The sequence below is a fragment of the Macaca thibetana genome, chromosome 7, assembly GCF_024542745.1.
Source record: "Macaca thibetana thibetana isolate TM-01 chromosome 7, ASM2454274v1, whole genome shotgun sequence".
NCBI lineage: Eukaryota > Metazoa > Chordata > Mammalia > Primates > Cercopithecidae > Macaca > Macaca thibetana.
The window spans coordinates 125,753,529-125,781,248 of NC_065584.1; the positions used below are offsets into that span (position 1 = coordinate 125,753,529).

General features: G+C 44.5%; 1 protein-coding gene across 7 annotated transcripts in view; it reads left to right on the forward strand.

Moving 5' to 3' along the window:
• The window catches only part of NUSAP1 (nucleolar and spindle associated protein 1), a 49,694-nt gene that overhangs the window by 4,214 nt on the left and 17,760 nt on the right, over positions 1 to 27,720 (forward strand). For 3 of the 7 annotated variants that reach the window (XM_050799529.1, XM_050799534.1, XM_050799530.1), the window contains exons 2-6: positions 4,709 to 4,777; positions 12,174 to 12,317; positions 14,737 to 14,878; positions 19,851 to 19,958; positions 21,943 to 22,052. In XM_050799529.1, coding sequence (XP_050655486.1) covers positions 4,709 to 4,777; positions 12,174 to 12,317; positions 14,737 to 14,878; positions 19,851 to 19,958; positions 21,943 to 22,052 — 573 coding nt within the window. The remainder of the gene's footprint in view (positions 1 to 4,708; positions 4,778 to 12,173; positions 12,318 to 14,736; positions 14,879 to 19,850; positions 19,959 to 21,942; positions 22,053 to 27,720) is intronic. The other 4 variants (XM_050799531.1, XM_050799533.1, XM_050799535.1 and 1 more) reach the window with 2 other exon arrangements.

A 27,720-nucleotide genomic window follows, 5' to 3' on the forward strand; every position in this document is an offset into this window, starting at 1 on the left:
ATCTTTCAAAAAAATAAAAAAGCCAAAATCCTCTCCTGATCCCATGTCCTCATTCCATCTACTGCCCTATTTTTCTGTTCTTTTCTACTAAAATTGCTTGTATCAAGGTCACCATCTTACAAAGTTTCCCTCTCTCCCCTCACCTGGGCCTATCAGTAGCATTTGGCATGATTGAACATTCCCCTCTGCTCCAGCCACTTTCTGTTCTAGACTTTGATATTTCACTCTGTCCTGCCTTACTAGCACTTCTTTCTGGTTTCCTTGGTTGGTTCTTCATCTGCCAGATCTCTAAATGTGGAGTGCCCCCAGGGCTCTCTTCCTCTCTCTTTTTCTCTAACTGTGCTCTATCCCTGGGTAATCTTATCCACCCCATTTTTTTTTCTTTTTCTTTTTCTTTTTCTTTTTTTTTTTTTTTTTTTTGAGATGCAATCTTGCTCAGTCACTCAGGCTGGAGTGCAGTAGCGCGATCTCGGCTCACTGCAACCTCCACTTCCCAGGTTCAAGCGATTCTCCTGCCTTAGCCACCTGAGTAGCTGGGATTACAGGTGCCCACCACCATGCCCAGCTAATTTTTTTGTATTTTTAGTAGAGACAGGATTTCACCATGTTGGCCAGGCTGGTTTTGAACTCCTGACCTCAAGTGCTCCACCTGCCTTGGCCTCCCAAAATGTTGGGTTTACAGGGATGAGCCACTGCATCCGGCCACTCCCATAAGTTAAAATTTACCCAGAAGCTAATGCCTCCCAAACCCACATCTCCAGTAGGACCTCTCTCTCCCCTAGGATGCTGACTCGTGTATTTAAGTGCATTTTCAACAACACGTTCAGGTCCAAGCATTGACAGTCTCTTCCCCCTCTCAGTACATGGGTCAGGCCCAGTTTGGATCACCCTCCTTCACCCACAGCCATCAATCCTTGTCAGCACCTCCTCATAAATAGACCTGAAGTCTGACCTCTGGGCACCATCTCCAACGCTGCAAACTTGTGCCACAGCACTCTCATCTCTTGACCACTGCCTTAGTCTCCCTACTGGGCTTCCTGCCTCAACTCTTACCTCACAGTAGTGTTCTCTTGGTAGTTGGAGTGATATTTGAAACTTAGGGAAAAGAAAAAAAAGAGAGAGCAACCAGGCACAGTGGTTCATGCCTGTACTCCCAGCACTTTGAGGGGCTGTGGTGGTTGGATCACTTGAGGCCAGGAGTTCAAAACTGGCCTGGCCAGCATGGCAAAACCCCATCTCTACTTAAAAAAAAAAAAAAAAATACAAAAATTAGCCAGGCGTGGTGGCATGTGCCTGTAATCCCAACTACTCGGGAGGATGAGGCACGAGAATCCCTGAACCCAAGAGGTGGAGGCTGCAGTGAGCCAAGATCATGGCACTGCACTCCAGCCTGGGTGACAGAGCGAGACTCTGTCTCCAAAAAAAAAAAAAACTTAGAATGTGTCTTTTTCTGATCAGTGCCATCCAGTGACTCCTCTCACATTTAAAATAAAATCTAAACTTTTTCCAGTGTAATGAGAGAAACTTAGTTTGACCCTGATTTGGAGGGAAATTTTTTTAAAAAGAAAATAGCTAAAATTGGAGAGAAGGACATTTCATCACGGGCTACATATTAGTTGATATTAGGCTTTTCCTGAGTACATGAATGCATTAGAGGTTACGTGGGAAAATCTCTTCTTATTTTTAGGAGGTGTGGCTGATATATTTAGTGGTGAAGTATCATGATGTCTGGAACTCATTTTCAAATTCTTTCACAAGAAATATATGTTAATATAGAGAAACCAAATATGAGACAATGCAAATGATTGTTGAATCTTGGTGGGAAATATGAGTGTTTATTACACTACTTTGACTTTTTTTTTTTTTTTTTGAGACAGAGTTTTGCTCAGTGGCGTGATCTCAGCTCACCGCGCAACCTCCGCCTCCTGGGTTCAAGCAATTCTCCTGCCTCAGCCTCCTAAGTAGCTGGGATTACAGGCATGCATCACCACGCCCAGCTAATTTTGTATTTTTAGTAGAGACAGGGTTTCTTCATATTGTTCAGGCTGGTCTGGAACTCCTGAACTCAGGTGATCTGACTGCCTCAGCCTCCCAAAGTGCTGGGATTACAGGCATGAGCCACCGCACCCAGCCTACTTTGACTTTTCTATAGGCCTGACTTTTTTTTCTAATAACAAGTTAGGGGAATTGTTTTTTTTGTTTGTTTGTTTGTTTTTTTTTTTTTTTTTTTTTTTTTTTTGAGACAAGAATTTCGCTCTTGTCACCTAGGCTGGAGCATAGTGGTGCAATCCTGGCTCACTGAAACCTCCACCTCCAGGGTCCAAAGGATTCTCCCGCCTCAGCCTCCTGAGTAGCTCAGACTACAGGTGCCCGCCACCATGCCCAGCTATTTTTATATTTTTTGCAGAGACAGGGTTTCACCCTGTTGGCCAGGCTGGTCTTGAACTCCTAACCTTGGGTGATCTACCCGCCTCAGCCTCCCAAAGTGCTGGGATTATAGGCATGAGTCACTGTACCTGGCCGAAATTCATAATTTTTGCTGTGGCCTTTACCTCTCTACTTGACCCAGCCTCTGGTCACCTCTCTGATCTCCCTGCCCTCCACACACCTCTGTTCACCATGCTTCTACCATAAGAGCAATTTCTGTCTTTCAACTCATGGGTCCATCTCAGGGCTCCTGTTCTTGGTGCTCACTCTGCTTGGAGTGCTCTTCACCTCCTACCTCTTTCCTCATTCACATCTCAGTTCAAGCCACCACCTCAGAGAGGCCTTTCCCAACCATCCTAATTCAGGTAGCATCCCCACCCCACCCCAGTTGCCCAGTTTTATTTTTGCATCATAATACCTGATGTCATATCATTCATTTCTAGCTTTCTTGAGTAACAGACTGTTTCACCACTGCTAGAAGATCCTGGAGGGCAATTACCTTGTCTGTTTAATTCATCACTCTGTAGTGTCTGGAACAGGGCCCAGCACAATAAATGCTTGTTGAAGGAATGCACAAATATATGCTGATAACTAACATCTGCACCTTCAGCACAACTCTTGAACACCACCTCATATCATTCACCCTCCTCACTGGGTTCTGCCGCAGGTGCCTCGCTTCATGCATTTTTGTATGTTTGGTGAAATTTTGAAGGTATATTAAGAAGGTATTAGAAAAATCAAGAATTCCTGAATTCTGCCCTGCCAATCATCCCCTTCCCAGAGAAAAAACAAGTAGAAAATAAGGTACCACTTTATTACTAGCTGAAATGGTGCCCGATGTCTTGATGCAGAGCATTCTGGTAAAGTGGATTGGAGAATGTGGCTCAGGCTTGCACCACAAGCAAAAGCTTGAGTACAAATCAAATTTCAAGATCTCTGCCATTCTTTACTGGACACATGGCCCATGATAAAAGGCATGAGAAGAATAGAGCCAAGCCTGGTGACTGGGCCCACCTTGAGAAGGATGGCTCAGGCCCTCAACTGCATGGCTGGGTAGAAGAGGAAGAAAAAGAGAACCCAGCCAAAAAACCTGACTTTTTTTTTTTTTTTTTTTTTAAATGGAGTCTTGCTCTGTCGCCCAGACTAGAGTGCAGTGGCGTGATCTCCTCAGCTCACTGCAATCTTCGCCTCCTGGGTTCAAGCAATTCTCCTGCCTTGGCCTCCCAAGTAGCTGGGACTACAGGTGCACGCCACCAATGCCCAGCTAATTTTTGTATTTTTATTAGGATGGGGTTTCCCCATGTTGGCCAGGCGGGGTTAAAACCCCTGACCTCATGATCCACCTGCCTCAGCCTCCCAAAGTGCAGGAATTACAGGCATTAGCCACTGCGCTCAACCAAACTTGACTTTTAAAGCACAGGAAAATGTAACCAATCAAATTAACATTCTCCTTTCAGGAAAGAACAAGAAGGGAAGTTTTCCTAGGCTGGGAAGAGAAGCTCCGTGTTCCCTTCCCCCCACAGAGACCTATAACCATCCCCCTAAGACCCCGTCACCTTTGGCATTCCTCATCTTAGGGACCACACCACACTTCACCAGCTGTCCAAGCCAGAAACCTCGGCATAACGAAGTTTCCCTCTTCCTCAACTCTCATGTTCACACTGATTTCACTTCCTAAGAAGGTTTTGACTTCATCCATACTGCCTTAGCCCCACTCTAGTTCAGGCCACAGCATCTCTGGCTCATCCCCATCAAATGCATCTTGCACATTGTTCAGGTAGAGTAATCATTCTGAGTAATGCAAAATTGGTTACCCACTGCCTTGCTGCAAGCTCTTCAGAGATTGCCCTTTTCTCGGAGGGTAAAATTCATACTCTTTAAAGGCTTGTAAGGCCGGGTAACATCAGGGCCCTGCTCACTTTCCCAACATTGTCTCCTACTATCTCCCACACCAGCTCCATGCTCCAACCACACTGAACTTAAGTTCTGTAAACACCCTCACTGTTGCCTTGCTGTGCCATTCCTCTACCTGTTTCTCTATGTCCAGCTCTCCCTTTCATCCTTCAGATCTCAGCAATTAGACACATCACATCTTTTATCTGAGAACTGCCCTGTGCAGACACTTGCTGAAGTCTAATCTAGCAGAGACCCATTCTTTCTAAGTTCTAGTCCTATGATCTGACCAGAGTACATTTAATGAATACAAGAACAGCAAAAAATGTTCAACGTATCTTCCTTGTTTATTTGATTTTTGACTCTAATAATAAGGTCTCTGTTACAGGCAGACAAGTTGTTAAAAGCCTTGAAAGGCCACGTTAAACATGAGGCAAGAAAAGAAAATGAGAATCAGGTGAGTAATGTTTTTCACGTTTACCTGTTAGCTAGCAAAACATTTATATTTAGTTAATGGACAATTAACACACAACTAGTGATGATTTAAGACATGCTGTTGGCTGAGTGTGGTGGCTCACGCCTATAATCCTAGCACTTTGGGAGGCTGAGGTGGGTGGATCACTTGAGACCAGGGGTTCGAGACCAGCCTGGCCAACATGGTGAAACCCCATCTCTACTAAAAATACAAAAATTAGCCAGACTTGATGGCAGGAGCCTGTAATCCCAGCTACTTGGGAGGCTGAGACAGGGAGAATTGCTTGAACCCAGTAGGCAGAGGTTGCAGTGAGCCAAGATCGCGCCACTGTACTCCAACCTGGGCAACAGAGCAAGACTCCGTCTCAAAAAAAAAAAAAGATATGCTGTTTATTAAAAAAGAGATCTTTATTGGTAATAGTGCCAAGGACTGAATCCTTTCAGATTAACTATCTGCTGTTGTGAATGGTGAAACTGTTTTGCACCAATCTGTTGAATAAGATGTTTTTACACAAATACAAACACTGAGTACTAGTTGCCAAATATTACAAGAGATGGCATGATTTGAGTAGGGAGGGAACTGGAGTTGAAATCAGAAACACCTAGGTCAAGTACCAGCTCTCATTTATTTCTCTGCAACATTAGAAAACTCAAACTCCTGGCCAGGCACAGTGGCCCATGCCTGTAATCCCAGCACTTTGGGAGGCTGAGGTGGGTGGATCACGAGGTCAGGAGATCGAGGCCATCTGGCTAAAATGGTGAAACCCTGTCTCCACTAAAAATACAAAAAATTCTCCAGGCTTGGTGGCGGGTGCCTGTAGTCGCAGCTACTCCGGAGGCTGAGGCAGGAGAATGGCGTGAACCCAGGAGGCGGAGCTTACAGTGAGCCGAGATGGCGCCACTGCAGTGCAGCCTGGGCGACAGAGCGAGTCTCCGTCTCAAAAAAAAAAAAAAACTCAAACTCCTCTTCTTTAAGATGGAAATAATATCTGTTCTGCTGAACTGAGTGTTGTGAGCATCACATGAAGTAGGGACTGTGAAAGTGACTTGTAAGCTGTAAAACAATGGCTGATGGGAGTTGTCATGGCCGCTTCAGACCCACACCAAAGATTTTTGATAAGGCATGACTCCTCAATGGATCCATGAGTGCTCCATTAGGGCCAGGATTCATTTATTCCTTTTGTTGTTATTGTTGTTGAGACAGAATCTTGCTCTGTCATCCAGGCTGGAGTACAGTGGTGTGATCTCGGCTCACTGCAACCTCCATCTCCTGGGGTCAAGCAATTCTCCTGCCTCAGCCTCCTGAGTAGCTGGGATTACAGGCATGCACCACCATGCCTGGCTAACTTTGTATTTTTAGTAGAAATAGGATTTCTCCATGTTGGTCAGGCTGGTCTTGAACTCCCGACCTTGGGTGATCCGCCCACCTCAGCCTCCCATAGTGCTGGGATTACAGGGGTGAGCCACCGTGCCCAGCTCATTTTTTGTATTTTTAGTAGAGATGAGGTTTCACCGTGTTGGCCAGGCTGGTCTCGAACTCCTGACCTCAGTTGATCTACCTGCTTCAGTCTCCCAAAGTGCTGGGATTACACGTGTGAGCCACTGCACCTGGCCTCAAATTTATTTTTGATTCCAGGCTTTAATTAACTGAAAATAGACAAGAACTATTTTTGAATTCTAGCTTTAAAAGTTTCTATATCAATAAATTTCTTTTTTATGGTTAAGGATACATGATTGTAGTGCCATTTGAAATTACAATTTTAGGCTGGGCTCAGTGACTCACACCTGTAATTCCTGCACTTTGGGAAGCTGAGGTGGGTGGATCACTTGAGGTCAGGAGTTCGAGACCAGCCTGGGCAACATGGTGAAACCCCATCTCTACTAAAATACAAAAATTAGCTGGGCGTGGTGGTGCACACCTGTAGTCCCAGCTACTCAGGAGGCTGAGGCAGGAGAATCACTTGAACCCGTGAGCCAGATGTAGTAAGCCAAGATCAAACCACTGCACTCCACCCTGGGAGGCAGAATGAGACTCCATCTCAAAACAAAACAAAGAAACAACAAAAAATTGTCTCTTTATATTCCAGCAACATGTGTAACTCAAAGGTATTGCTTCTAGGTTGGTGCAAATGTAATTGCGGTTTTTGCCATTACTTTTAAAAATGACAAAAACCAGGCCGGGCATGGTGGCTCACGTCTGTAATACTGGCACTTTGAAAGGCCAAAGTGGGTGGATCACCTGAGGCCAGGAGTTTAAGACCAGCCTGGCCAATATGGCAAAACCCCATCTCTACTAAAAAATACAAAAATTAGCCGACCACGGATGCACACAGCTGTACTCCCAGCTACTCGAGGGGATGAGTCAGGAGAATTATTTGAACCCGGGATTCGGATGTTGCAGTGAGCCAAGATTACGCCACTGCACTCCACTCCAGCCTGGACAACAAAATGAGACTCCGTCTCCAAAAAAAAAAAAGACAAAAACCGTACTTACTTTCGCACCAATCTAATACATGGAAACAGTTTCTCTTACTTTTTTTTTGAGACAGGGTCTCACTCTAACCCAGACTGTAGTGCAGTGGTGGCAGTCAGGGCTCACTGCAGCCTGGACCTCCCAGGCTCAAGCGATCCTCTTGCCTCACTCCCCTGAGTAGCTGGGACTACAGCCGTGTATCACCATTCCTGGCTATTTTTTTATTTTTAGTAGATACGGGGTTTCACAATATTGCCCAGACTGGTCTCAAACTCCTAGGGTCAAGCAATTTGCCTACCTCTGCCTCCCAAAGTGCTGGGATTACAGACACCCTGCCAGTTTCTCCTCTTTTACTTTCTTCTCCATGACTATCGGGGAGTTGGAAAGTGGGATCCAGATCACATTTTTCTATTCTCATGTAAAAACCCCTGCTCTTTTTTTAGCTCATCTTGAAAAGGCCAAAGATAAAGAAAAAAAAAAATCTCTGCTCTTTTGAAATTTATGATCACCTCTTTTCTTTCTTTCTTTCTTTCTTTTTTTTTTTTTTTTTTTGAGTTTCACTCTTGCTGCCCAGGCTGGAGTGCAATGACACGATCTCAGCTCACTGCAACCTCCACCTCCCGAGTTCAAGCGATTCTCCTGCCTCAGCCTCCTGAGTAGCTGGGATTACAGGCATGCGCCGCCACACCCAGATAATTTTGTATTTTTAGTAGAAACGGAGTTTCACCCTGTTGGTCAGGCTGGTCTCAAACTCCCGACCTCAGGTGATCCTCCCGCCTCAGCTTCCCAAAGTGCTGGGATTCCAGGGGTGAGCCACTGCACCCAGCGTATGCTTACCTATTTTAATCTCCCATCTGCTGAGCTCCTAGTTACTCTCTAGTGTTCTCTATCTCATGGTCGTCATTTCCTCGTGTCCTCATCTTATTTTGGACGAGTTCAAAGGTCCATCTGGATGTCTCTTCTTACTACTGCGGCCTCCTTGTCCTTAATGCTGGTGATCTTTGGTTTTGTGCTTGATCAGCCATCTGCTTCTCTGGGCATATCCTGGACCTTACATCACTTGGAACTATTACGCTTCTGTAATATTTCACCTCTGGTTAAGGCCTTTCATTCTCTTTTTTTTTTTTTTTTTTTTTTTTTTTTTTTTTTTGAGATGGAGTCTTGGTCTATCACCCAGGCTGGAGTACAGTGGCTTGATCTCGGCTCACTGCATCCAACTCCCCAGCTCAAGCAATTCTCCTGCCTCAGCCTCCTGAGTAACTGGCATTACAGGTGCACACCACCATGCCCAGCTAATTTTTGTGTTTTTAGTAGAGTGGAGGTTTTACCATGTGGGCCAGGCCCTCAAGTGATCTGCTCACCTTGGCCTCCCAAAGTTCTGGGATTACAGACATGAGCCACCACGCCCAGCCAGGCCTTCTATTCTTTAAGCTTTATTCTTTGATTCCCAACAGACATATTTTGTATTTTTTTTAATTTTTTTTCTTAATTAATTTTTTTTTTTTTTTTGAGACAGACTCTCGCTGTGTCACCCAGGCTGGAGTGCACTGGCGCAATCTCAGCTCATTGCAAGCTCTGCCTTCCGGGTTCACGCCATTCTCCTGCCTCAGCCTCCCGAGTAGCTGGGACTACAGGTGCCCACCACCACACCTGGCTAATTTTTTTGTTTTTTTAGTAGAGATGGGTTTCCACCGTGTTAGCCAGGATGGCCTCGATCTCCTGACCTCGTGATCTGCCCGCCTTAGCCTCCCAAAGTGCTGGGATTACAGGCGTGAGCCACCGTGCCCGGCAATTAATTATTTTTGAAATGGGTTCTCACTCTGTCACCCAGGGTGGAGTGTAGTGGCACAATCATGGCTTGCTGCAGCCTCGACCTCAAGCAATCCTCTGACTTCAGCCTCATAAGTAGCTGGAACTGCAGGCACACTCACCACACCTTGTTACTTTTTTAAAAATTTTTTTGTAGAGACTGGGGTCTCGCTATGTTGCCTAGGCTGGGGAACTTTTTTAAAATACTGACAGCTGAGTACAGTGGCTCATGCCTGTAATCCCAACACTTTGGGAGGCCGAGGCGGGTGGATCATGAGGTCAAGAGATGGAAACCATCCTGGCCAAAATGGTGAAACCCCATCTCTACTAAAAATACAAAAATTCGCCGGGCTGGTGGCACACACCTGTAGTCCCAGCTACTCGGGAGGCTGAGGCAGGAGCATCGCTTGAACTCAGGAGCTGGAGGTTGCAGTGAGCCAAGATTGTGCCATTGTATTCCATCCTGGGTGACACAGCCAGACCCTGTCTCAAAAAATAAATAAATTATATAAATAAATAAATACTAATGTATGGCCAGGCACAGTGACTCATGCTTGTAATCCCAGCACTTTGGGAGGCTGAGGTGGGTGGATCAACTGAGGTCAGGAGTTCGAGACCAGCCTGGCCAACGTGGTGAAACCCTGTCTCTACTAAAATAAAAAAATTAGCTGGGCGTGGTGGTATGTACCTGTAATCCCAGCTAGTCATAAGGTTGAGGCAGGAGAATTGCTTGAGCCTGGGAGGAGAATGTTGCAGTGAGCCAAGATCACGCCACTGCACTCTAGCCTGCGTGACAGAGCTAGACTCCGTCTCAAAAAAAAAAAAAAAAAAAAAAAAAAAAAAAACCAATGTATAGGCCTCACCAAACCCCAAGCCAAATAAATAGACTATCAAGGGGTGGCCTGTGGCCATAATAGCGAAATAGACATCTGGTAGACTGCCTGCCCTCTAAAATATTGGAAGATTTCTCATTAAGGAAATTAAATAGTTATCAGACAAATTCTTCTGCCTTTGGGCATTCAAGGAAACACCAGCATAATGGCCTCCTCCCTACCCAAGGAATCCTACCAAATAACACACTTTTCTTGCACACTCAAGCTCCTAGTGAGGTTTTTCCTGATTTGCTATGAAATATGAATAGACATGGCCAGGCACAGTGGCTCACACCTGTAATCCCAGCACTTTGGAAGGCCCAAGCTGCAGATCACCTGAGTTCAGGAGTTGGAGACCAGCCTGGCCAATATGATGAAACCCCGTCTCTATTAAAAATATAAAAATTAGCCGGGCTGTGGTGGCGGGTGCCTGTAATCCCAGCTATTCAGGAGGCGGAGGTGGGAGAATCACTTGAACCTGGGAGGCATATGTTGCAGTGAGCAGAGATTGTGCCACTGCACTCCAGCCTGGGTGACCGAGGGAGATCCTGTCTCAAAAAAAAAAAAAAAAAGAAAGAAAGAAAGAAAGAAATATGAATAAACAACCAACAACCACCCGACATTTGAGGAAAGCCTGAAGTCTGAGAGAGAATAAGATAAATAAAAAGAAAATGGACTGGGCATAGAGGCTCACGCCTGTAATCCCAACATTTTGCAAGGCCAAGGCAGGAGGATGACATCAACCTAGGAGTTCACAACCAGCCTGGGCAACATAGTGAGACCCCATTTCTACAAAATTAAAATAAGTAGCTAGGTGTGGTAACATATACCTGTAGACCCAGCTGATTGGGAGGCTGAGGCAGGAGGGTCAGTTGAGCTTGGGAAATTGAGGCTGCAGTGAGCTATGATCAAGCCACTGTAATCCAGCCTAGGCAACAGAGCAAGACTTTGTCTCTAAGAAAGAAAGAAAGAAAAAGATGACCTTAAAGGAAATGAAGATAATACAATATATAACTCCTGGCTTAGCCTCCCAAGTAAGTGGGATTACAGGCACGTGCCACCACGCCTGGCTAATTTTTGTATTTTTAGTATAGACAGGGTTTCACCATGTTGGCCAGGCTGGTCTCGAACTCCTGACCTCAGGTGATCCACCAGCCTCGGCCTCCCAAAATGCTGGGATTACAGGTGTGAGCATCCAGCTTAAATAAATTTTTAATAATTTCAAGTAGAGATGGTGTTTTGCCATGTGGCCCAGGCTGGTCTCAAAGTCCTGGGCTCAAGTGATCCATCTGCCTCAGCCTCCTAAAGTGCTGGGATTACAGGTGTGAACCACTGCACCTGTCCCAATTTCCGTATTTATTCACACTAAAATAACTTTGAATGTTTTCCTACCCTAATTTATTAATTTGGGTTGCTAAGTGTGATTATTTCTTTGTAAATACTCTAAGTTTTTTTTTTTTCTTTGTTTTTTTTATTTTTTTGAGATGGAGTTTCACTCTTGTTGCCCAGGCTGGAGTGCAATGGCACCATCTTGGCTCACTGTAACCTCCCCCTCCCGGTTCAAGTGATTATCCTGCCTCAACCTCCCAAGTGGCTGGGATTACAGGCATGCACCACCATGCCCGGGTAATTTTTAGTAGAGATGGGGTTTCACCATGAAAGCCAGGCTGGTCTTGAACTGACCCCAGGTGATCCACTCGCCTTGGTCTCCCAAAGTGCTGGGATCACAGGTGTGAGTCACCGTGTCTGTCCTAAATATAATTCTTTTTTTTTTTTTTTTTGAGACGGAGTCTTGCTCTGCCGCCCAGGCTGGAGTGCAATGGCTGGATCTCAGCTCACTGCAAGCTCCACCTCCCGGGTTCACGCCATTCTCCTGCCTCAGCCTCCCGAGTAGTTGGGACTACAGGCGCCCGCCACCGCACCCGGCTAGTTTTTTGTATCTTTTAGTAGAGACGGGGTTTCACCATGTTAGCCAGGATGGTCTCGATCTCCTGACCTCGTGATCCGCCCGTCTCGGACTCCCAAAGTGCTGGGATTACAGGCTTGAGCCACCGTGCCCGGCCCTAAATATAATTCTTGTCTTTGCCTACAATTTACTGCTAGAGAGTTTTAAATTTTTTCTTTTGCATATGTAATATGTTTTTTATTCTGTCTAAATTCTGATTCTTCCTGAGCATTATAACTGTAATGCATAGCACATAGCAGAGTAATACCTCTCTTTTCAGGATGAAAGTCAAACTTCTGCATCCTCTTGTGATGAGACTGAGATACAGATCAGCAACCAGGAACAAGCTGAGAGAGAGCCAACTGGCCATGTCACCAAAACAAGGAGAAGGCGCAGGACTGTCCGTGTGGACCCTGACTCGCAGGTGAATGGAAATATACAAATTGAAAATATAGGGCCAGGCGCAGTGGCTCAAGCCTGTAATCCCAGCACTTTGGGAGGCCGAGACGGGCGGACCACGAGGTTAGGAGATCGAGACCATCCTGGCTAACACGGTGAAACCCTGTCTCAACTAAAAAATACAAAAAACTAGCCGGGAGAGGTGGCGGGTGCCTGTAGTCCCAGCTACTAGGGAGGCTGAGGCAGGAGAATGGGGTAAACCCGGGAGGTGGAGCTTGCAGTGAGCTGAGATCCGGCCACTGCACTCCAGCCTGGGCGACGGAGCAAGACTCCGTCTCAAAAAAAAAAAAAGAAAATATACCACCACCTATGCCAAAATTGGCATACTCTTAGGGAGCTTTCTTTTTAAATTCCCATGTGATGTCATGTGTTTGTAAGCTTACTGTATGCTGTAAGCTCCATGAAAGCCCAGACCCGAGTCCAACTGCTCATCACTGCATCCCAGGGCTTGGCCCTCAGGAAGCACTTTTTAAGTATTAAGCTCACATTAAATATTTGTTGTATAAATATGAACATTCATTAAGTGTTCACTTAAGTGAGGTGTAGTAGATAGGTAGGAAAGAGAAACAAGCATTAAATGTGCTTTTTGTTGTTTTTTTCATTGGTTTGTTTAAATTCTCCTTCCTACCTTGCCCCTGGCCTGGTGATCACCCTGTACTTAGTCTTTCAGCAGTGTGATCACATGATTAGCAAGGGGCTTCCCTCGCTTGCTTTCTGTAGACTCTGGTTTTATTCTTTTATCTTATCCTTTCATTCAAATGTAATTTTTACAAAGCACAGTCTTTTTTTTTTTTTTTTGTCTTTTTTTTGAGATGGAGTTTCCACTCTTTTCCCCAATGTGGAGTGCAATGGCACCATCTCAGCTTACTGCAACCTCCACCTCCCAGGTTCAAGCAATTCTCCTGCCTCTGCCTCCTGAGTAGCTGGGATTACAGGCAGCCACCACCACACCCAGCTAATTTTTGCATTTTTAGTAGAGATGAGATTTCACTGTGTTGGCTGGGCTAATCTCGAACTCTTGACCTCTGGTGATCCACCCACCTTGGCCTCCCAAAGTGCTGGGATTACAGGTGTGAGCCACCATGCCCAGCCCCAAAACACAGTCTTAATTTTCTTTTCTATGTTCATATTGTTGCAGTAAACTGAGGAACGGAGAGACTAATACGGAGTACAGGAGGATTTGTTTGTTTTAGGCACACACCAGCTCAGAGGATTCACATCTGAAAGCTGAGCCTTTTTTTTTTTTTTTTTTTTTTTTTTTTTTTTGAGACGGAGTCTCGCTCTGTAGCCCAGGCTGGAGTGCAGTGGCCGGATCTCAGCTCACTGCAAGCTCCGCCTCCCGGGTTCACGCCATTCTCCGGCCTCAGCCTCCCCAGTAGCTGGGACTACAGGCGCCCGCCACCTCGCCCGGCTAGTTTTTTGTATTTCTTAGTAGAGATGGGGTTTCACCGTGTTAGCCAGGATGGTCTCGATCTCCTGACCTCGTGATCCACCTGTCTCGGCCTCCCAAAGTGCTGGGATTACAGGCTTGAGCCACCGCGCCCGGCCTGAAAGCTGAGCCTTGAACAAAGATAGCCAAGGTTTTTATAAGCAGCTTTACAGAAGCAAAATAAAAGCAATTAATCATACAGTAACAGGTTACATAATCTATAGCATAAAATAACTTGACTTAGCCAGTGGCCTTGTAGCTGCATTAAAAGGAAAACAAGAACTGGCTAAATACAGACATTTGTAAAACATAATCATGCTAATCATGCTTAAGAAGCCTGGGAAAAAAAAAAAAAAAAAAGAAGCCTGGGAAAAGAGTAACAGTAAAAGAACTTGTGTTTCTCTTTTTTTTTTTTTTTCTTTCAACCTTGCTCTCGAATGGGGAAGGGGTTGGGGGGAGGGTGGTGTCTGGAGCTTATTCCTTTGGCCTTGGCTATTCAGACAGCGTTATCTCTAACTGTCTTTAAAGGGAGCTGCTAGGCAGAGGAAAACTTGTTCTTTTCTTTTGAACTCTTGGCTTGCCACATTCTGGGCCTTAGCTTTTACTTTTCTTGGAGTGAATAAATGCAGCACTTTTTATTATTATTATTTAAGTTTCTGCCTCAATATAGTCACTTGCTCAGTAGACTATCTATGTTTCTTCATTTGTCCTTGCTAAGACAGTTAATCTTGCCATTTCTATTTTCCTCTTAATGTGCCCTATTATCTCCTATTCTCAAATTTACATCCTCATGACATTTGATAAGGCAGAGAACCAAATCTGCCACCAAAAATCTCATTATCCTACTTTTCTTCCTTTAACCCCTTTTCCCCCTCACTTTGGTACTTGTCTTTGGAAGGCAGCAATTATTTCTTATTTATCATCAAAATATTTTATTTTCTTTTTAAATTTGTAGCAGAATCATTCAGAGATAAAAATAAGTAATCCCACTGAATTCCAGAATCATGAAAAGCAGGAAAACCAGGATCTCAGAGCTATTGCAAATGTTCCTTCTCCACCAGATGAGCACCAAGAAGCTGAGAATGCTGTTTCCTCAGGTAAACGTGGAATAAATGGTATGTCAAGTGACTTGAGAAACCAAAATTGCTAGAAGTAGCTGGGTACATTAGTTTCCTAGGACTGTCGTGACAAAGCACCACAAACTGGACAGCTTACAAAAACAGAAATTTACTCTTTCATAGTTCTAGAGGCTGGAAGTCCAAAATCGATGTGTCAGCAGGACCATGCTTCTCTGAGACTCTGGGTGGAATCCTTCCTGACTACTCTGACTACTCTGCGATGGCTGTCGACGCCTGGTGTTCCTTGGGTTGCAGCTGCATCATGCCAGTCTCTGGCTCTGACAGTGCATGACATTCTCCCTATATGTCTCTTTAATAGGACACCAGTCATATTGGATTAGGATCCACCCAAATAGGCCAAGCATAGTGGCTGATGCCTGTAATCCCATTACTTTAGGAAGCCAAGTCAGGAGGATTGCTTGAGCCTAGGAGTTTAGGACCAGCCTGGGCAACATGGCGAGACCCTGTCTCTACAAAAAGTCAAAAGAATCAGTCAGCCATGATGGTGCACATCTGTGGTCCCAGCTACTCAGGAGGCTGAGGTGACAGGGTCGCTTGAACCCAGGAGGTTAAGGCTGCAGTGGGCCATCTTCATACCACTTCACCCCAGCGTGTACAGAGTGACACCCTATCTCAAAAAATTAAAAGAACGTCCAAATGATGTCATTTTAACCTTAATACATCTGAAAAAAATTCCTATATCTAAATAAGGTCATGTGACAGGTACCAGTGGTTAGGACTTCAACATATCTTTTAGGGGCCACAATTCAACCCATAGCACCATGTTATAGAATTTCTTTTTTTTTTTTTTTTTAGACAGAGTCTTGCTCTGTCGCCCAGGCTGGAGTGCAAAGGTGCAATCTCTGCTCACTACAACCTCCGCCTCCTGGGTTCAAGCAATTCTCCTGCCTCAGCCTCCCAAGTAGCTGGGATTACAGGTGCGTGCCACCAGGCCCAGCTAATTTTTGTATTTTTAGTAGAGATGGGCTTTCACCTCGTGATCCACCCACCTCAGCCTCCCAAAGTGCCGAGATTACAGGCATGAGCCACCGCACCTGGCCTTCCTTTCACTTCCTTTTGCTTACTAAACCTCTGCTCCTAAAAAATAAAAATAATAATAAATAAATGAAAATAAAATATCTCAGTATCAGTTTCACCTGGGCAAACCTGCTAGGGCCCTGAGCCTTGCCAGAGGAGGAGTTAGAGAGTTTGAGGGAGGATAATCCATTCCAGTATTCACCAAGCAGTTAAATCTGGAATTTCTAATCCTGAGCCTTCTCATTTTCCCTAAAACTTTGAGTGTCATACTGAATCTAGAAAATTACAGGAAAAAATGTTCTGATTCCTTGGGTCTGAGATGGGCCTGAGAATCTTCAGTTTTTAACAAGTCTCCCAGGTAATTTTTTACTTTTTATTTTTTTGAGACAGGGTCTTGCTCTGTTGCCCAGGCTGGAGTGCAATGGTGCGATTTCAGCTCACTGCAGCCTTAGCCTCCCGAGTAGCTGGGACTACAGGCATGCACTACCATGCTCAGCTAATTTTTGTAGTTTTAGTAGAGATGGGCTTTCACCATGTTGCCCAGGCTAGTCTCAAACTCCTGAGCTCCAGTAATCTGCCCACTTCAGCCTCCGAAAGTGCTGGGATTACAGGTGTGAGCCACCATGCCTGGCCAATATTTTTCAATACAGGCCAGTTTTTTGTCCTCTGAGTTGGTTTGTCTAATACGTCCTCATGTTTAGATTCAGACTAGGAACTGTTGGCAGGAATCCCACAGAGCAATGCTGTTGCTTTCTCAGTAGGCACCCTAGGAGGCACAAGTGCTGGGTGTTCCTATGACTAGTCTTGTTAACTTCCATCCGTTGGTTATGGTGGTGTCTGCTAGGTTGCTCCTTTGTGAAGTTACTCTTTTACCACTTGTAATTAATAAGTATCCTGTGGAGAGTTACTCTACATAAGTATCCTTTTTTCGTTTGTTTCATTTTGTTTTGAGACAGTATCTCTCTCTGTTGCCCAGGCGAGAGTGCAGTGACAGGATCTAGGCTCACTGCAACTTGTGCCTCCTAGTCTCAAGCAATTCTACTGCTTCAGCCTTCCGAGTAGCTGGGATTATAGGTGTGCACCACCATGCCTGGGTAGTTTTTGTCTTTTCAGTAGAGACAGGGTTTCACCATGTTGGCCAGGCTGGTCTCCAACTCCTAACCTCAGGTGATCTGCCCGCTTTGGCCTCCCAAAGTGCCAGGATTCCAGGCATGAGCCACCAAGCCCTGCCAAATACCCTGTTTCTCATGAAACTTTCACTTTCTGGTTTTATAGCCAAAGTCTAAGCAGAAGCCCCTGCAACCATTCCAACTCTGACAGAACATTGTTTTGCCTTGTTTTACGGATACATTGGGGAAACTTAAGGACGAGAACTTTAGAAATGGTATTTCTTGGAAACCTACTTGCTTATAAATCAGTGATTGAAAAAATTTTTAAAAAAATTAATAAGAGATGAAAGCTCATTGAATATTTTTAAAATAGATTACTTCAAGTTGAAAAAGATGTAAGATTGAGGCTTTCTTATATTTTAAGATTAGACTCATAGCTCTATAGCATATTATACGGGGCCCTTTATGGTTTAACCCGCTATCTGTCCTATTCCCAATGTCCTCCACTCCCTCTTATGTACCCTACACTTCAGCAATTTCAGCCTACCTCAGTTTCTCTGAATGTCATTATTTCCACTGTACTATAACCTTATATATCACTATTGTTCCCTCTGCCTGGTATGGTTCTTTTCCTTCCTTGCCTAATAAATTCCATTAAGGTCAAAAAAATAAGCGACAGAATTTGAGAAATGATTATGGTAAGTGGGAAAAATTACCTAACCTAATATATACCATAATTTCAACTGGAGTTAAATAATAATAATAATAAGCTGGCTACAGTGGCACATGCCTGTAGTCCCAGCTACTCTGGAGGCTGAAGCAGAAGTATCACTTGTGCCCAGGAGTTTGAGACTAGCTGGGCAACATAGTGAGACCCTGTCTCTTAAAACAAGCAAACAGGCCAGGTGCAGTGGCTCTCGCTTGTAATCCTTACACTTTGAGAGGCCAAGGTTGGTGGATTACCTGAAGTCAAGAGTTCAAGACCAGCCTGGCTATAAACAAACAAACAAATGACCACAACCAAAATAAGCAGAAGAAGCAGAGGACCAGAGGAAATATGCCAGATGTTCATGGTGTTTCTTTGGCTGATTGGATTACCTGACTTTTATCACATCAGTTGTAACGATATTATGTTCATAATAAAAACTGAAAAAGTTGTTTTTTAACCGATACGTATATGTTTAAATTTAATTTATATTAAATAATGTTTTAACAATAGAGACGGGGTCAGGGCCAGGCATGGTGGCTCACTCCTGTAATCCCAGCACTTTGGGAGGTCAAGGCGGGCAGATCACGAGGTCAGGAGATGGAGACCATCCTGACTAACACGGTGAAACCCCATCTCTACTAAAAATACAAAAAGTTGGCCGGGCATGGTGGCGGATGCCTGTAGTCCCAGCTACTCAGGAGGCTGAGGCAGGAGAATGGCATGAACCCAGGAGGCAGAGCTTGCGGTGAGCCGAGGTGGCGCCACTGCACTTCAGTCTAGGCGACAGAGCGAGACTCCATCTCAAAAAAAAAAAAAACACGGCCGGGCGCGGTGGCTCAAGCCTGTAATCCCAGCACTTTGGGAGGCCGAGACGGGCGGATCACGAGGTCAGGAGATCGAGACCATCCTGGCGAACACCGTGAAACCCCATCTCTACTAAAAAAATACAAAAAAAAACTAGCCGGGCGAGGTGGCGGGCGCCTGTAGTCCCAGCTACTCGGGAGGCTGAGGCAGGAGAATGGCGTAAACCTGGGAGGCAGAGCTTGCAGTGAGCTGAGATCCGGCCACTGCACTCCAGCCCGGGCTACAGAGCGAGACTCCGTCTCAAACAAAACAAAACAAAACAAAACAGAGATGGGGTCTCGCTGTGTTGCCCAGGCTCGTCTCAAACTCCTGTGCCCAAGCCATCTGCCCATCTCAGCCTCCCAAAGTGCTGGGATTACAGGCATGAGCCACTGCACCTGGCCAACTTTCTGTATTTTTATTTTATGTATTTATTTTTTTTGAGACAGAGTCTTGCTTTGTTTCCAGGCTGGAGTGCAATGGTGCAGTCTCGGCTCACTGCAACCTCCGCCTCCCGTTTTCAAGCAATTCTCCTGCCTCAGCTTCCCGAGTAGCTGGGATCACAGGCACACCCCACCTCGCCCAGCTAATTTTTGTATTTTTAGTAGAGACGGGGTTTCACCATGTTGGCCAGGATGGTCTCGATCTCTTGGACTCATGATCCACCTGCCTCAGCCTCTCAACGTGCTGGGATTACAGGTGTGAGCCACTGGGCTCCACAGGCGTCAGAAAATTTCTGAATGCCTACTTGAAGCATATGAACTGTAATCGTAGGAATGCTGTAACTAATTCTTTGTGCTCCTTATGTGCTATTTCTACAACCACCTTGGCAGAGCCTACCATGTGAAAATGCTCTGTTAACTTACACATATTTCTTTTTCCTTTCTTTTTTTTTTTTTTTTTTTTTAAAGAGATGGAGTCTCACTCTATTGCCCAGGCTGGAGTGCAGTGGTGCGATCTTGGCTCACTGCAAGCTCCGCTTCCCGGGTTCATGCCATTCTCCTACCTCAACCTCCGAAGTTGCTGGAACTACAGGCACCCGCCACTACGCCCGGCCAACTTTTTGTATTTTTAGTAGAGACGGGGTTTCACCATGTTAGCCAGGATGGTCTCAATCTCCTGACCTCGTGATCCGTCCGCCTAGACCTCCCAAAGTGCTGGGATTACAGGCGTGAGCCACCATGCCCGGCCACATATTTCTTAATGAGAACTTTTTTGATATCCTTCATTATTTCTGTGTCTTTGGATTTAGGTAACAAAGATTCAAAGGTACCTTCAAAAAGAAAGAAATCTGTCTACACGGATGAGTCATCCAAACCTGGAAAAAATAAAAGAACTGCAATCACTACTCCTACTCCAAGTAAGTTTTGTAGGCAAAGCCATAATAAGTAATGGTTGCCCCACTTCAAACTGATGTTGGACTGGAACAGCTAAAAGCATAGAGGCTGGAACCAGTTTACATTCTAGTTCTCTCATCTTTTAGGCTTAAGATCTTGGGGAAATTACTCATCTTCAATAAACTCACTTCCTCAGCGTAAAGTGGAAATAGTTATACTATAGTACCTATTTCTTTTTTTTTTTTTTTTTTTTTTTTTGAGACAGGGTCTTGCTCTCTCGCCTAGGCTAGAGTGCAGTGGCGTGATCTTGGCTCACTGCAACCTCTGCCTCCCAGGTTCAAGTGATTCTCCTGCCTCAGCCTCCCGAGTAGCTGGGACTACAGGTGCGCTCCACCACGACCAGCTGATTTTTGTATTTTCAGAAGAGACGGGGCTTCACCATGTTGGCCAGCATGGTCTCGATCTCTTGACCTCGTGATCTGCCTGCCTCAGCCTCCCAAAGTGCTGAGATTCCAGGTGTGAGCCACCCTGCCTGGCCTATAGTACCTATTTCATCAGGTTGATAGATACATAAATTGAGAATACTTTTTCCACTACTGCTTCCCTATCATGGCAAATAGCATGCAGCAAGGATTCAATAAACATCTGATGAATGAATGTACGAAGTACTTGGTACAATGCCCACCTTCTAATAAGTTTTTCATAAGTCTAAATGACTCTGTTTTTGGACATGTAATTCTTCTTCTCTCTTGTATTGTTGGAACATTGCTTGGCACATAGAATGTTGATTATTATATTTATAGTAGTTACAATGCTGCTCATCTTATATTCAAAATTCAGTAAATGTTCATATACTTAATCAGAACAGGATACAGCAGGGGTCAGCAAACTGCTGCCTCCCTTGGCCTGTCTTATATCCTTTGAGCTAATAATGGTTTTTATATTTTTTAAAGAATTTAAAAACAAGAAGAATGGCCAGGCATGGTTCTCACACCTGTAATCCCAGCACGTTGGGAGGTGCAGGGGGGTGGATCACCTGAAGTCGGGAGTTTGAGAACAGACTGGCCAGCATGGTAAAACCCCGTCTCTACTAAAAATACAAAAAAATTAGCTGGATATGGTGGCAAGTGCCTTTAACCCCAGCTACTCAGAAAACTGACGCAGGAGAATCGCTTGAACCCAGGAGGCGGAGGTTGCAGTAAGCCAAGATCACGCCATTGCACTCTAGCCTGGGTAACAGAGCAAGACTCCATCTCAAAAAAAAAAAATAAAAACAAGAAGAATAGGAGACAGAGACCATATCACATGTTGCCATAAGGCCTAAAATACTTTTTTTGTTTGTTTTCTTTTTGTTTTTGAGATGAAGGTTTGCTCTTATTGCCCAGGCTGGATACCTCCTGGGTTCAAGCGATTCTCCTGCTTCAGTGTCCTGAGTAGCTGGGATTACAGGCATGTGCCACCACACCCGGCTAATTTTTGTATTTTTAGTAGACAGGGTTTCTCCATGTTGTTCAGGCTGGTCTCGAGCTCCCGACCTCAGGTGATCTGCCCACCTTGGCCTCCCAAAGTTCTGGGATTACAGTTGGGAGCCACCATGCCCAGCCAAGCCTTAAATACTTTTATCTAGCCCTTTATAGAATAAGTTTATCAGTCGTTGACATACAGCATTATAAAATATCAAATTCATGATTAAATAAAGACCACTTGTGACTAATTGGTAAGGGAGAAGATAAATCTTCTACTGTCATCCTCTGGACTAAACCAAGATGTCAATTTAGTGAAATTTGTCAATGAGGAGATGGTGAATGTTTGATAGTTTATAAGACGAATGTGCTTTGCCCCTGAGTTTCCAAAAACTAAGTATTTTGAAATTAATGTTTTAGCAAAAATTATATTGAAGTTGAATGTCAGGGATGCAAAAAAGAGAATAAGTGTTAACGGAAAAACACAGAGAAGGTAAATGGATTTTGTTTTGTTACTAACTTTTATATTGGGGGAACATTCTAGACTTTAAGAAGCTTCATGAAGCTCATTTTAAGGAAATGGAGTCCATCGATCAATATATTGAGAGAAAAAAGAAACATTTTGAAGAACACAATTCCATGAATGATCTGAAGGTATGTAGATAAAATTATGTTCTTAATGGGACTAAACTGTTTGATTATAATTTTGAAACTATATAACACCATGGTTACAACAACTGGCTATCACTCTACCAGTAGATTTGTTTGAGTTTAATATATCTTTATCTAAAACTTGCTTTCCCCTACTCTGAGAATTTTCAAAATCCTCTGGATAAAACTGAATCCATGGCCAAGCGCAGTGTCTCATGCCTGCAATCCTAGCATTTTGGGAGGCCAAGGCAGGTGGATTACCTCAGATCAGGAGTTCAAGGCCAGCCTGGCCAACATGGTGAAACCCTGTCTCTACAAAAAAATACAAAAAATTAGCAGGGGTTGGCACACGCCTGTAATCCCAGCTACTCAGGAGGCTGAGGCAGGAGAATCACTTGAACCAGGAGGCCAAGGTTACAGTGAGCCAAGATCATGCCACTGTGCTCCAGCCTGGGTGACAGAGTGAGACTCCGTCTGAAAAAACAGAAAAGAGTGAATCCTGACTATGAGAAACTATTTCCAAAATGGCAATGTCATTCTACTTTCCATATTCAGATGTTTTGCCTATTACTTTCATTGAGGATGAACCAACTTATGGCTGAAGCCGTCTTCTTTCCCTTGTCCCTTATGTAAAGAAAAATGGGTGATTAATAGTGGCAAACCTGAAGGGTTCCTGTGGTAACAGCTCCCTCTAGGGCTTTCAGTCCAGGTCCCACAGGACTCAAAGCCTCCTCAAAGTAAGAGAAGGTGATAAAGTCAACTCTGAGACTGAGTTAGCAGAGTAGTGAGTTAATAACATTCTAGCAAGTTGATGTTATTGGTATCTGGTGTTAAGGCAGTGCCGAAGGGAGGGCAAGAAACACATTTTTAAATATTGATTGATTTATGTATTTTTCTTATAAAGTCAGGGTCTCCCTGTGATGCCCAGGCTCTCCTTGAATGCCTAGGCTCAAGTGATCCTCCCACCTCAGCCTCCCAAAGTGCTGGGATTACAGGTGTGAGCCACCAGATTATATTTATTTCTATTCGCTGTATTTAATTCTTAACCCCATGTTTATGTTACATAACTTCCCTATTTCTTAAAAATAATTTAAGGCCTATTCTCAAAATAATTTAAGTTTATGGTATTAAATATAAAATAGTATAGTCAATTTAAAAGCACTGTTAGTGGGTACAGTATTGATTACCATCAGTCTCTCAGCTGAGTTTAAGTTTTCTGGCAGCTAGGGCCAAGAGGAAAACTCACTGGGTGATAAGTTGTAAATAATTTTATTTAAGTACCTAAGCTTCTTGGTGAGAAGCTTCATTGAAATAATAAACATTCATTTTAACAATGTAAAACCACTGTTACAACAATTTTTTTTTCTTTTTTTTTTTTGAGACAGAGTTTTGCTCTTGTTGCCCAGGCTGGAGGGCAATGGTACGGTCTCAGCTCACTGCAACCACCTCTGCCTTCCTAATTCAAGCGATTCTCCTGCCTTAGCCTCCCCAGTAGCTGAGATTACGGGCACCCGCCACCACACCCAGCTAATTTTTATATTTTTAGTAGAGATGGGATTTCATTATGTTTGGCCAGGCTGGTCTCGAACTCCTGACCTTAGGTGATCAACCCACCTCCCAAAGTGCTGGTATTACAGGCATGAGCCACCGCTCCCATCCTCACTGTTACCACATTTGAAGGCCCTGTTTATCAAACTTTTTTTTTTTTTTTTTGAGATGCAGTCTCACTCTGTCACCCAGGCTGGAGTGCAGTGGTGCCATCTTGGCTAAACCTCTGCCTCCCGGGTGCAACAGATTATTTTGCCTCAGCCTACCAAGTAGTTGGGATTACGGGTGCCCACCACCACACCCGGCTAATATTTGTATTTGTAGTTTTATTTATTTATTTTTTTAGACAGAATCTCATTGTGTTGCCCAGGCTGGAATGCAGTGACACAATCTCGGCTCACTGCAAACTCTGCCTCCTGGATTCAAGTGATTCTCCCACCTCAGCCTCCCAAGTACCTGGGATTACAGGCGACCATCACCATGCCCAGCCAATTTTTGTTTGTTAGTTTGTTTTGACGCAGAGTTTCGCTCTTGTTGTCCAGCCTAGAGTGTAATGGTGCAATCTTGGCTCACCGCAACCTCCACCTCCCAGGTTCAAGCGATTCTCCTGCCTCAGCCTCCTGAGTAACTGGAATTATAGGCGCTCGCCATCACGCCTGGCTAATTTTTTGTATTTTTAGTAGAGATGGGGTTTCACTATGTTGGCCAGGCTGGTCTTGAACTCATGACCTTGTGATCCACCCACCTCAGCCTCCCAAAGTGCTAGGATCACAGGCATGAGCCACGTCCCCCAGCCCCTGCTACTTTTTATATTTTTAGTAGAGACAGGATTTCACCATGTTGGCCAGGCTGGTCTCAAACTCCTGACTTCAGGTGATCCACCCACCTCGGCCTCCCAAAGTGCTGGGATTTCAGGCATGAGCCGCCGCTCCTGTCCTCACTGTTACCACATTTGAGCATTTGAGGGCACAGTTTATCAGTCTCTCTTTTTTTTTTTTTTTTGAGACAAGTGTCACTCTGTCACCTAGGCTGGAGTGTAGTGGTGCAATCTTGGCTTACTGCAACCTGCACCTCCCGGGTTTGACAGATTTCGCCAGCATTGCAAAACCCTGTCTCTACTAAAAATACAAAAAATACCCAGCCGTGGTGGTGAGCACCTGTACTCCCAGCTACTCAGGAGGCTGAGACAGGAGAATCACTTGAACCCAGGAGGCGGAGGTTGCAGTGGGTGGAGGTCATACTATTGCACTCCAGCCTGGGCAACAGATCAAGACTCCATCTCAAAAAAACAAAAAAAATAGGCCGGGCATGGTGGCTCACACCTGTAATCCCAGCACTTTGGGAGGCTGAGGCAGGCGGATCACCTGAGGTCAGTGGTTTGAGACCAGCCTCACCAACATGGAGAATCCCCGTCTCTACTAAAAATACAAAATTACTCATCATGGTGGTGCATGCCTGTAATCCCAGCTACTCGGGAGGCTGAGGTAGGAGAATTGCTTGAACCCGGGAGTCAGAGGTTGCAGTGAGCTGAGATCATGCTATTGCACTCCAGCCTGGGCAACAAGAGTGAAATTCCACCTCAGAAAAAATAATAAATTTACTTTAATTTAATTTTAAAAAGCTTTCAGCCAGTCACAGTGGCTCACACCTGTCAATCCAGAACTTTGGGAGGGTGAGGCCGAAGGATCACGTGAACCCCGGTGTTCAAGACCAACCTGGGCAATACAGTGAGACTACATCTCTAAAGAAAAAAAAACAGTCAAGCTGCTGCTTTGTATATTTTGTAATATGGATGACATAATTTTCTAAGTAAAAGTTAAGAACAGAGCAAGAGGCCGGGCGCGGTGGCTCACGCCTGTAATCCCAGCACTTTGGGAGGCCGAGGCAGGTGGATCACAAGGTCAGGAGATCGAGACCATCCTGGCTAACACAGTGAAACCCCGTCTCTACTAAAAATACAAAAAAAAATTAGCCGGGCGCAGTGGCAGGCGCCTGTAGTCCCAGCTACTTGGGAGGCTGAGGCAGGAGAATGGCGTAAACCCGGGAGGCGGAGCTTGCAGTGAGCCGAGATCGCGCCAATGTACTCCAGCCTGGGCGACAGAGCGAGACTCCGTCTCAAAAAAAAAAAGAAGAACAGAGCAAGAACAACTGTCTCAACCATAAACTTTGAGAATTACCCTAGAAGATGTGTTGAATAAACGAATAGTTTATCTTACTTTTTAGTATAACTCCAGCCTGGTAGACCCATCTGAATGAGTTTAGTTCTAAAATGACACTGTTCACCCTGAATGTTTAAGGAATTGGCCTATCAGATGTATAACTTGGTATGATCTCTTTGGAGACTAGAGAATAAAAAAAACCAATTACAATAACTTCACCATACCTGAGATGAAGTTGCTCTTGGCACATTTGGGGTTTGATCATTTGGATGGTGATGGACAATAATAAGCAGATATCCTAAAGAGAATCATTCTGGCCATGACAGCCTCTCTTTGACTTTCATGGTAACAGAAGGCAGACTTGTTTGATCTAGTTGTCAAATGGTCTCTAAAAAGATCAGAAAACTATCTGGGTGTGGTGGCTCATGCCTATAATCCCACCTACTTGGGAGGCTGAGGTCGGAGGGTTGCTTGAGCCCAGGAGTCAAAGACCAGGCTGGGCAACATAGCACAACCCCATCTCAAATAAACAAACACCTACATACCTACGTTTAATTAATTTATTTTAATTAATTATTCTTTTTTTTTTTTTTGAGACGGAGGCTCGCTGTGTCGCCCAGGCTGGAGTGCAGTGGCCGGATCTCAGCTCACTGTAAGCGCCGCCTCCCGGGTTTACACCATTCTGCTGCCTCAGCCTCCTGAGTAGCTGGGACTACAGGCACCCGCCACCACGCCTGGCTATTTTTTTGTACTTTTAGTAGAGACGGGGTTTCACCGTGTTAGCCAGGATGGTCTCGATCTCCAAACCTCGTGATCTGCCCGTCTCGGCCTCCCAAAGTGCTGGGATTACAGGCTTGAGTCATCACGCCCGACCAATTATTCATTTATAATAAAAAGATCGAAAACTTGTATTCCAGGGTACCTTATATAGTTATAAATCTCTATACTTTATAATTGTCTATTTTTATGCAGTTTTGCTTTTTCTCAATTTTTACTTATTTATCTATATTAATGGTATATATTATCTAATTATACATATATAATATTTTTTCTTTTTTTTTGAGACAGTCTCACCCTGTCACGCAGGTGATAATTCAGTGGTGCAGTGATGGTTCACTGCAGCCTCAACCTCCTGGGCTCAGGTGATCCTCACACCTCAGCCTCCTTAGTAGCTGGGACGATAGTCATGCACTACTACACCCGGCTATTTTTCAGTATTTTGCAGAGACAGCCCTCACTGTGTTGTCCAGGCTGGTCTCAAACTCCTAGGCTCAAGCACTCCTCCCTCTTCTGCTTCCCAAAGTACTGGGATAACAGGCATGAGCCACCAGATTATATTTATTTCTAGTCCCTGTATTTAATTCTTAACCTACATTTTTACTTTTCTAAATATTAATTTCAATTGTCATATCTCAGTTGACAGGTAATAGAGTTAATTTTTTCTGCTTGCAACGGATCTTAGACCAATGATAATAAGATATTCAGTTACTCTTTGTGCCTTGACAGTATCTAAGAAAGATACCCTAAGTGAAACCCTTCAAGCATTTGTTTCCTTCCCTCTTTTTGTTTTTAGTTTTAAAGGACTTAAAAAAGCTATTGTTTGGGGATAGAGGGAGAGGGTGGAATTATTTGTAGATTCCACATGTTAAATATATAATAAGTTCTTTAAGTTTGTTTTTATAGAGACAAGATCTCCTAATGTTGCCCAGGCTGGTCATGAACTCCTGGGCTTAAGCGATCTTCCTGCCTCGGCCTCCCAAAGTGCTGAGATTGCAGGATGTGAGCCACTGCACCTGGCCTAAGTTTATATTTAATAAACTGTATATAACGTCTCAAAGCTTCTGTATTTCCAAAATAATCTCTTTTTTTCCCCCCTTTTTGACTACAAAGGACTGTTTTTCTACATTATGTCTCTAGTTAGAAAATGTCTGGCTAGGCTGGGCGTGGTGGCTTACGCCTGTAAT